The sequence below is a fragment of the Rhamphochromis longiceps genome, linkage group LG4, assembly GCF_057381845.1.
Source record: "Rhamphochromis longiceps isolate RC_006_pf linkage group LG4, R_longiceps_female_GT1.1, whole genome shotgun sequence".
Lineage (NCBI taxonomy): Eukaryota > Metazoa > Chordata > Actinopteri > Cichliformes > Cichlidae > Rhamphochromis > Rhamphochromis longiceps.
The window spans coordinates 774,102-785,230 of NC_140560.1; the positions used below are offsets into that span (position 1 = coordinate 774,102).

The following is an 11,129-nucleotide window of genomic DNA, read 5'->3' on the forward strand; positions in this document are numbered from 1 at the left end:
TTTTCCCCTTCTTTTTGTGTTTGTGTCCTAGATGGCCTGACTCAGCCGGTGGGGTAAACGCTGTTTCTGAGTTTGCCTTCGGCCAAGCTGTGCAGAAATGTCTCCTCTACGCTCCAGATCACATGGGTGGTGCAGGATGCCCGATATCCAGCTCGATCCCTGAGTAAACTTAAAATAAAATAATAAGTGACCTATAACCAATACCTGTAACAAAGAAACTTTTTTTTCTTAATGTAATAAATTACTTTGTTATTGATACAGATGTCTGTCATTTTTTTATTTCATAATGCCAGATGCTTCATATTATAGGAATATTATTATGGACATGACAAATTGTATTGTTGTTTCAATAGTAACCAAGGGTGCGAAGTGATGGAAAATCAACATCAGACTTCAACTGTGATTCAATATCTGACATTGTTTCAATGTTAAAGGGTGCAAGAGTGACGTTAGGTCAACGTCAGATTTCAACAGTGATTCAATAGAATCACCTGATATTGACTAAACATTGAAACGATGTCTCCTTGCTATCTGGGGATAGAGCACATTTCATTCATAATGTTGTCAGTCCAAGCCCATCATGTATTCATGATTTGAAATGTGTGAAATCCCAGAAATAAACCCTAGACAAAGTGAATCTGTGAACTAGGGTGTAGGTCTGTTAGGTTATGTTGTGGTGATCCTTGGGTTGGGGAATGGGTGTTCATACTGGAGTGCAAAATTAAAACCAAGATGGACAAGAAAGGTTCAAAGCCATCAGGTGCTCAGTTTAGAAAAAATAGAAAAGAAGAGGAGAAACGAGCAACAGATGCAGGTAAGCAGATGTGTGATTGGATCATGGCAGCTCATCCTGAAACAATCAGAATCAGAATAGTTTATTAATCCCGAAGGAAATAATGTGGGTTACAGTTGCTCCAAGAAGAAATGGTAAAAACAGTAACAGTAACAGACTAAACTCCAAACATTATGTTACAGATTTTAATATTAATCAGTTATTGTCAGTTGTTGATTTGTCCTGTTCTCATTGTATGACGAATTATGATGGCTGTCTGGTAGCTGTTTGCATACAATGCATACTCTCTCTCTCTTCATATGTGTGTGTGTTTCTCTGGTGAAATTCAGTGTGGTTCCGACAACAGTTTCATGTTAATGTACAATCCTTAATATTATACACACATTTATACGCACACATAAAGTTTTGTGTGTGTGTGGGGGGGGGGGGGGCAGAGGTGAAATCCTCTAACAACGATGCCACGCATACAGGATTGTTTGCATTCATTCACAGATGCTTCAGTGAAGGTTACCAAGTGATCACAGACTATTATTAGGGACTTAAAAAGACCGGAAGTATTCAAACACGTTAAAAACACAACAGTCTTAATGGACGCAGTTCAGTTTGGACCCGGAAGCAGGGTTTTACGTCATCACTTAAAAACCGGATTGATTTGGAGGCCGGGCCTGTCGTCTGCACCAATCAGAGATAAACGTTGGCCGTCGTGGGCGGGACAAAGGGAGACGCTTACAGACCCACGCAGCTACTCTGGGTAGATGATCGAAATGGCGGCGCCAGCAGAAGGGATGGAGGTAAGGTCTTCTAGTGTGGAAATAAGCTTCACTTATATTTATCTTTGGAGACGACACGCGGTCATTTTATACAGTCACGCCACATTGCGTACACGGTTATGTTTTTACCTTTACTTAGCACATGCGTACCAGCTAGTGATGCATCCATTTTAACATGGCTAAGGCTAATAGAGCTTTAGCACCGTTGGCGCTCATTCATCTAACATATGTGACCGAGAAAGGCCAGACACCTCACCCAGCACGTGCCGCGGCTGATCCTCGCGGCTGTTGGACGCTGGAAGAACAGAACCGTCCTTTCAGCTGACGCGTCACCGGCTGCTGGCGATGGAGCGAGCCTGTCGTGGACCGCATGGGTGCTACCGTGTTAGCTTTTGAACTCGTTAGCTAGCTGTGCTACAGAGTTGAACTCTTTCTTGGTATTTTCTTACAGTTTATCCATAAACTTGTTCTTTAACAGATGTCATGCGATTTCTGCCACGATCGTTTCCCTCTGGTGCAGTTTACAGGCGGCAGCAGCGCTGAACTAGCCGCGTTAGCATCCTCAGGGTGATAAAGAACTACGTTGTAGGGAGCTTTAGGTGCTCTGCCTCTCACAGAGGTGAACAAACGTGCTAGCTGTACTGAGCCCGAGCCGGTAGCTACAGAGGAGGTCGTGAGTGTGCACGTGGAAACCCAGCGTTATCGAGGAAGGCCAAGCGCGCGCGATTTCTACCAGCCATGTGCCACCATCTTTTGTTCGGCCAGAGTTCGCGTTAAAGTGGGCCACGTGTATTCAGCCCGGCGTGGAGTCTGTTTTAAAAACTCTAACCCGTTTAACTCAGTCCGTGAAGCCGGACTGGGAACGTGCGTGTTTTCAGCCCCCGTGTCTAAAGCACGTGGAGCGCCATCTTGTCGAGTACACAATAGGACATCACTGGTTCGGCTGTTGCCGCCTTCAGCCCTGTTCTGGGTTTTCCCCCTGCAAGAGATGATCGATGCTTATGGTTGTGGATGATGCTGATACCTGGTGTGTGTGTAAACAAACTCTGGACTGTAAGGCTGCCACAGAGTTGCTATATTAATATATCTAATTGTAAAGGGAGCCAACAAAGCTGCTGGTTGTCAGATTTATCAGCTCTTATCACTAAGACGGGAAGTTCTAATCATGTCATTAAGTAGTTATTTGGAGACTGTGCAGCTGCAGCTTTGGTTATTAACAGTGTTGCTGCTTCTAGAACAGTTGTTCCTGTTCCCAGCCCTGAAACTTGTTACTATAGTGATCATCATCATGGTCCTACACGCCTGTTGTTGATACAGAGACTGCGTTTAGCAAAGATGATGTTTAATTGAGACGATCTTGGTCTACTGTGAGGTTTCCCAGGGGGAGAGCTCAGCCAAGCCTGCAGCGGAGGACATGACATCTAAGGACTACTACTTTGACTCATACGCCCACTTTGGAATTCACGAGGTATTTCTCTAGTTCGTAATCTGTTTAGAGCGTAACTCAAGGAAACCTGTGTGTCATGAATCCTGCTTTGTGCTGTAGGAGATGCTGAAGGATGAAGTTCGCACTCTCACGTACCGCAATTCCATGTTCCACAACAAGCACCTTTTTAAGGACAAGGTGGTGCTTGATGTGGGCAGTGGGACGGGTATCCTCTGCATGTTTGCTGCCAAAGCCGGAGCCAAGAAGGTTATAGGGGTAGGTGTTTGATTCACCTTTCAGTGGTAATGGCGTCACTCACAGCTAGCGACGGTCTCTTGATGCGTTTGTGTTTGATCTCCGTAGATCGAGTGCAGCAGCATCTCTGACTACGCTGTGAAAATTGTGAAGGCTAACAACCTTGATGATGGTGAGTAAATAGAAGCCAACATGATTTCAGTCACGTGATCATATTTAAAAATACTTGAGCTCTTCTTGTGTCTGCAGTGGTGACCATCATTAAAGGAAAGGTGGAAGAGGTGGAGCTGCCTGTGGATGGAGTAGACATCATCATATCAGAGTGGATGGGCTACTGTCTCTTCTATGAGTCCATGCTTAATACTGTTATTTATGCCAGAGACAAATGGCTGGTAAGTGTGCACTTCTGTTTGTTTGAGCTCTGTGAGTCCTGTGGTTGTTTGTAAAACATGAATTCGATGCGTTCTCTATGAAGGTGTGTGTGCTTGTGAGTACGGTTACGCCATGATGGCGTTGGACTGCGACAGCATGTCTACATGAAGCTGATAACAGTAATGATATTGGACAGCATATCTTTCTACTGGCCCATGTGTGTGGGATTGACTGAACTGTCACAGCTACAGTCCTTGTGACTGTTTGTGTAAACAGTGTTGGCTGTGGTGATGTTTGTGTGCGCGCTCAAACCTTTGTTCCTGTCGCACGTCTGCGATGCTCCTTAAGTCTGTAGATGCATGGGTTTGGGTTGAGCCAGGCTCAGCTTGTGGGTTTTTAAGCTACTCGTTTATTGCTCACTTGGTGTGAACATACTGACTTTATTGATCTTTTCTCTGAATACTTGTGTATTTGTCCCTCTTTATACAATAACAGAAACCAGATGGACTCATTTTTCCAGACAGAGCAACCCTTTACGTCACCGCCATCGAAGACCGACAGTATAAGGACTACAAAATACACTGTGAGTGCTCCGAGTGTTTCCTGTATGCAGGTCATTGTCAATATCACCCAGTTGTCCCACAATAAGAACAAAGATCCAGATAAATGAAGAAGTCCTCGACGTTGGGTTCAGTGTGAACATTAATGTGAGGAGGAAAAAGAGCCAGTGTAGCTGTGGAGCTTCACTCATGAAGTGAAGCAGCAGAAACATTACAGTCCAAACATCAGCGAGGTACCAGCACAGTGAGGTCTCCGGTGTCGGTGCTGCAGTCGTGCTGTGGTGGAGGGGAGCTCCGCTCTGCTGTTACATTTATTCTAATCTGCGCTCCCTTTTCCTCGTCCTGCCGTTCGCCCCACCTGTTGAGTCCAAATCGCTTCCTGTAGTTTTAGAAAAACACATTTAGGTGGTTTTAGGATTTTATTGTGGACGCGTCGTTTTCTAAGTCGATGTATGTTTATCGTTGGTGTCGTCGACTCTGAGGACGCTCTAATAATTCAGTAAGTGGGTGTGGTAAAATGTCATGTGTCCAACATGTAAGGTTACATCGTTGTGAAAGCGTGCACACAGTGAAGGAAACGAGTGTGTTTTTGTGTCGTCACACAAAGTCCGGTTGTATCTGAAACCAAACTGGACCAAAGGAAACGACCCGTCACAGGAGCCGTCCATCAGTGGGCTCACTCCGTCACCCGTGGGCTCTGATTGGCTTTGATGTGCTGCAGTCGTGACCTGCTGTGAGGTCAAATGTTTGCTCGTGTTGCAGGCATTTCCCCTCTCTGGTGTCATAACTGTTGGGTCTGTTACTCACAAGTAATGGATTACTTTAATGGAGTGTTTTAATTACTACACAGAGTAATTCTGTTGTTTCCGTGACTTTGATTAATCTGAGCACTGAAACAGTCTCAGCAGTACAAACCTGACACACATCTAATGAGGACACGCAGACTGAACTCGGCCGACCACACCAACCTCTCTGCACAGTTAGACTGCTGTGGACTGAGTGGGCCTAAAGACTGAGTGAAAGTAGCTGCGTGTCTGAGATGGTTGGAAGTAACTTTGTTTAATGCTTAAGTCTGAAGTCATTACTCGCCAACAGAGCGCCGCCTCCTCGTCAGCCTGCCTTCATCAAAGGTCACAACACGAACAGGTTTCATGAGCCCAGTTTGACCTTTTAGGTTCAAACTGTCATCAGCATGTAGAGTCAGATATACAGCGATGAGTGTAAAACACTGCACCGGCTCCTTTTATGCTTCACTGTGATGTAACTATGAAAATGCCCATCAGATTGGATCCACTGTGTAATACAAGCTTGTGATGGTGCCGAGTTCAGGCTGTGCTCCAGTGTTTGTAAGCGTTCAGTGTCAACGTGGTTATTTAGTCTGCTCGCCATTAGCAGAACGTCAACAGGACGAGGTGAGCCGAGCACAGCGCTGCACGTGACAGACGCTCAGAGCGGTGACCCGTCTGTCAGAGAGGACACTGTGGACCATTGTAGCTGTAACCTGGTCTTGTCTCTGTCAGGGTGGGAGAACGTGTACGGCTTTGATATGTCCTGCATCAAGGAGGTGGCGATCAAGGAGCCCCTGGTGGATGTGGTGGACCCCAAGCAGCTGGTCAGCAACTCCTGTCTCGTCAGGGTAGGTGGATCGTTCTCTGCTCCTTGAATGGATGTGGGACAGGCAGAGGGTGGCTGAAGCTGACCTGAAACATTTGGTCTGAAGGCATCTTGTCTTTTTTGTCTAGGAGGTGGACATCTACACGGTGAAGGCCGAAGACCTGACGTTCACGTCCCCGTTCTGCCTCCAGGTGAAGAGGAACGACTACATCCACGCGTTGGTTACCTACTTCAACATCGAGTTCACCCGCTGCCATAAGAGGATCGGCTTCTCTACCAGTCAGTGTGCCTGCTGTCTTTACACTGGTGTCCCAGTATGCATGCTTTCTACTGCCCTGATAGTCACTGCATGAAAGCAGGTCTCATACCTGAATGAGTTTACAGTGTTGGCAGGATTGTTGCTCTGGGCGTTCTCAGGGTTCACGTACTTCATCCACATACTGAACATTTCATGTTCTGTCAGACGGGACGCACTGACCTTCCTGCAAACGGCGGCGGGTCGTTGCTGTTGTACAGATCGTTCACCACTGTGAGCTGACATTAGTGTCTGCTTTGACAAATTCAGTTTTATTTATACAGCAACGAATCCGGGAGGAGAAGCTCACATCTCAGCCTGCAGCCAGAATTAGCTTTACAGACACATGACTACAGGTGAACAGGCGAGGGGTGGTCAGCTGATTGGAGCCAGTCAGCTGAACTGTGTGACACACGGGGCGGGTTAAAATAAAGGCTGGTGTAGATTACCAACGCTCTGTCTCCCGACAGGCCCAGAGTCTCCTTACACCCACTGGAAGCAGACCGTCTTCTACCTGGATGATTACCTGACTGTGAAGACTGGAGAGGAGATCATTGGCACCGTCAGCATGAAGCCAAATGTCAAGAACAATGTAAGCACGGCTCGGCCGCTCTTTGCTTCGATTCATTTGTCTTTGTGTAACCTGACCTGCTGTCTCTGCAGAGGGACCTGGACTTCACCATCGACGTGGACTTCAGGGGCCAGCTATGTGAGATGTCAAAGACGCTGGAGTACAGGATGCGTTAGACGCCTTTCCCTCCGTTCCTGTTTTGTCATTAGTAGAGGACAGATACAGAGTCTGAGCGATAGTCTGACGCTCCCGCAGCAACATTTTAAAGACATCACTTGTTCAAACATTAACAGTATTTAAATGGTTTTTGTGGCTTTCAGTTCCAAGTGCATTGGCGTGGTGCTTCATTGTCATATACACGCAACAAAATGTATGTTAGCATACGAAGGTTTGTCCCAACACCTCGTTGGGTTCTTTGGGGTTCTGTTTATTTTGCATGGGAGAAGTTAACACAGACGCAAACTCAGCCTGTCCTTCATTGAACGGTAACCATGGCGTTGGAAAGGACGCTGTTTGTAGACGGTTGCTGGACTGATTCTTGCTGGACTTTTAGGCCACACCCCTTCAGTTCCACCTTTCCTCAGCTTGAGAGCAGTGTGTCGATGGTAACAGCTGTGTTGGCACTCTGCACAGACCGCTCTGACATTCTCAGTTTTCTCTTTTGTATTGTTTCTGGCTGCCACTTTTTCTTTTTTTAAAAAATAAAATTCATAAACTGTACATCTAACTTTCTGAGTTGTGACGCTCTCCCAGCATCTTTGTAGAAAATCTCACCAAACAATGAATTGTTGCTTCCATGTTCAGGTGTTTACTGCCCTGAACAACAGTTCTTCACATTTTACAGCACTCTGTGGACTCTCATTACATTAAACATGACATGTTTGGGCCTTGGGTGTTGGACACTCTTAAATTGATTTAGGGACTTTAGAGATGAGGCCAGAAACTGTTGGACAGATGCTGGTTAATTGATCACAAAAAAGTAGGACTTTATCGGTTGGACCGTTAACTTAAATTTGTCGAAATTGTTTAGGCGCTAAAGCTGACAGATCTGACAGTCACGCCAGTGAAGCTTAAGACCCTTAATGAACCGAACATCAACTCAAAATAAGCACAGATATGCAATGTGTATAACATAGTTATAACTGCATCTGAAATACAAGGTTAATATGATAACTATGCATAAACATCTTAAGGCCATCTTAAAGCTGTCTGTTACCTTGTTAAAGCAATGATCATACTGCAGATTATATTATGCTGGTAAAATACTTCTGTTCATCCCCACACCATGAAGTCTAGAAGTTTAAAGGAAGTAGCGTTGGTTACTAGTGATGGGCAGATGAAGCCCCATGAAGCACTGAAGCTTTTCATCCAATTGGTTCACCCCAACGCGAAGCTTCATGAAGCTTCATTTGCTCTAGTAGGCCACCTACTGGACGTAAAAATAATAGCTGGCATGAATTTGAAGAGTGTGGCATTTTGCACACAGCCTGTAAATGTCAACAACAAAAGGAGTGTGTAAAACACCTATAGTGTAGTGATGGCAGTATACTGTGTATATTTATACTGGCAGTATGGAAAGACAATAAAAACAAAGCACAAATATAAATATCACACACGTCACTTATAACAGTTGTATAATATTGTTATATCATTTAGTAACATTACAGCATGCTATATTATCATTGCATTTGATGGCTCACCTGGTCTTGCTCCACAATCGGTGTTCCTCTTATTCTCATGCAAAGCTCTGTAGTGCCTAAGCATGGATGAGGTGTTGTTGTTATATCCCAGCTCCCTGGCACATAGCAAACACTTCACCTTGTACAAAAGTAACGACAGCTTAACATAAGTTTTATTGCACCATCAGTATTATGAAAATACATCTTCTGTGGAAATTTACATACCTTGTTGGGAGGAATAAGATCAAAATGTTCCCACACAGGGGAGGACATCCTCCTCTTCTTAGCTGGCTCCATTCTCTCCTGACTTTCTCTCCTCACTCTCATAAACCTCCAAACTGTCTCCAAACTCTCACTAACAACTCTCCATCAAACACCCACATTTTGAATGAAGTCTGAGGGGTTTATATCGCTGTCATAGCTCGCGGAAAAAATTCGAACCGCTTCATGAACCAGTCACGTGGTACAGCGAGGCTTCGGACGTCATCATTTTCAGCTCCTCCCATAAATGAAGCAAGCCTCGATACGCGCTTCGCGGAAACGCCCCCTCCATTACTCGACACACGCTCCGAAGCCTCGATACAGAACGTCCCATCACTATTGGTTACTGTTCCCAGTGAAAACACAGGTTCTGATCGATGCCACGTTCTGGCCCGCATCCTGAATTCAGACGTACGAACTCTGAATATGGGAAACAACGTTTGGCCTCACGTGGTTCTCGTGCATGCAGAAGAGTCTGTGGGGGACATGCGGTGAGTCGTGTGTTAAAGCGCTGTCAGAGAAGATCTCAGTATAATAATACTCGAGTATATAATACTCGAGTATAACAAACACTCGCCCACATGCTTGATGCTAGTCCCGAGTTGGTCCCTGCTGCCTCAGTATGTATGTGCACGACTTGTGTAGGCGAAGCGTGGAGGAGAAGTGTTGTATAAAGAGCTTTGATTGCTCGGGTAGGATAGAGAGGTGTCACATAAACAGTGTCAGCGTTGTTTATCAGCTGGTTCAGTCCCAACTAAACTGTCCTACATGAAGCCTCTGATGGGTAAGCACGAATGACCACAGACCTTCAGCATTGTTGTTTCACCATGAACTGGCCACCATCAGGTGCTCGCCGCGAGAGCCGAGGAGCAGCTGCAGAGAGACGAGCTCACAACACCCCATCACTGATGGAGCACGTTTAGTTTGCTGACCAGCCTGTGAAATACTGGGAGCCTGATCGCATGATAATGTAACCAAACTCTGGATGCTGCACAGAAAAACAGCATGGCAGCAGTGCAGTTTGGGGGCAGGACCATGGGGCTGGTTTCTAACATTCAGCTGCTTCATATAACTGAAGGAAGGAAAGACGCTACGAGACCGTCTAGATAAACATCCGCTGCCATCGACCAGGATGATGAAGGTGAAATGAGTGAACGTGTCATCAAACAGCCGAGGTTTGAGTGTATAGACGGGCCCATCACATCATCACTAACAAAAGCTTTGGTGTGAACTCTCACTGAGTTTGTACAATACTTATATCAGAATCAGAAAGGGCTTTATTGCCAAATGTTGAGCAGGTTTACAACATTAGGTACTTAGTGCAAACATACTGTCATATAACGCTTAAATAGACATGAGAATAAGAATTAAAAGTGCTAAGTAGATAGATATATACATGATATATACATGCGTGCAGGTGGTGATCAGTGCCAAACATGGAATGATGCAGTGAACACAGCGTAGGGTCATGTGTTAGTGGCGGGGACAGTCATACGGTTATTGTTCATGTGTCCAACAGCAGAGGGGAAGAAACTGTTCTTATGGCGAGAGGTTCTGGTGCGAATGGACCGGAGCCTCCTGCCTGAGGGGAGCAGGTCAAACAGACTGTGTCCAGGGTGAGAAGGGTCAGCTGTGATCCGAGCTGCACGCCCCAGTGTCCTGGAGGTGTACAGGTCCTGCAGAGATGGGAGTCTGCAGCCAATCACCTTCTCAGCAGAGCGCACAACACGCTGCAGTCTCTGTTTGTCCCTGATAGTGGCTCCAGCGTACCACACAGTGATGGAGGAGGTGAGGATGGACTCGATGATTGCAGTGTAGAATTGCATCATCGTCCGTGTTGGCAGGTTGAATTTCTTCAGCTGCCTCAGGAAGTACATCCTCTGCTGGGCTTTCTTGATGACGGAGGTGATGGTGGGCTCCTACTTCAGGTCCTGGGTGATGGTGGTACCCAGGAAGCGGAATGAGTCCACAGAGGTGATGGGGGTGTCAGTCAGGATGATGGGGGGGAGTGGAGCTGTGTGCTTCCTGAAGTCCACAATAATCTCCACTGTCTTCTGGGCATTCAGCACCAGGTTGTTGTGGCTGCACCAGGACACCAGACGTTCAACCTCCCTCCTGTAGGCAGACTCGTCCCCGTCCGAGATGAGCCCAATAACGGTGGTGTCATCTGCAAACTTGATTAGCTTGACAGACTGGTGGGTGGAGGTGCAGCAGTTGGTGTACAGGGAGAAGAGCAGAGGAGAAAGAACACAGCCCTGAGGGGAGCCGGTGCTGATGGTGTATACAGTGCTTTATATTCATATTCCTTCGAACAATTTAACTTCTGCATGATTTATCTGAAGTTTCTAAACAAACCAAAACACAAATGGTCAGGTGTGTGGGCCTGAAAACGTGGGACAGGTTAGCTGGTATAGATGGCAGCACATATTCATTGTGCAACTAACATCATTCTCTCATATATGCAACAGCTAAAAGTGTACAGGTGTGGCTCAGTGACCGGGCCCAGCTGAATCTTAATGACAGCAGTACAGCG

At 46.1% G+C, this 11,129-nt stretch overlaps 1 protein-coding gene across 2 annotated transcripts; it reads left to right on the plus strand.

Moving 5' to 3' along the window:
• Positions 1-1,515: 1,515 nt before the first annotated feature.
• Positions 1,516-7,376, plus strand: prmt1 (protein arginine methyltransferase 1). 2 transcript variants are annotated; one of them, XM_085402795.1, is made up of 10 exons: positions 1,516-1,584; positions 2,936-3,031; positions 3,110-3,265; positions 3,353-3,416; positions 3,494-3,636; positions 4,112-4,199; positions 5,697-5,812; positions 5,919-6,069; positions 6,556-6,677; positions 6,749-7,376. In XM_085402795.1, the coding sequence occupies exons 1-10, from the start codon at positions 1,549-1,551 to the stop codon at positions 6,830-6,832; spliced, it is 1,056 nt and encodes a 351-aa protein (XP_085258921.1). In that variant the 5' UTR covers positions 1,516-1,548; the 3' UTR covers positions 6,833-7,376. The 2 variants fall into 2 exon arrangements, with proteins under 2 accessions (XP_085258921.1, XP_085258922.1); XM_085402796.1 differs by having other exon boundaries at positions 1,518-1,584; positions 2,945-3,031.
• The last annotated feature ends 3,753 nt before the right edge of the window (positions 7,377-11,129 follow it).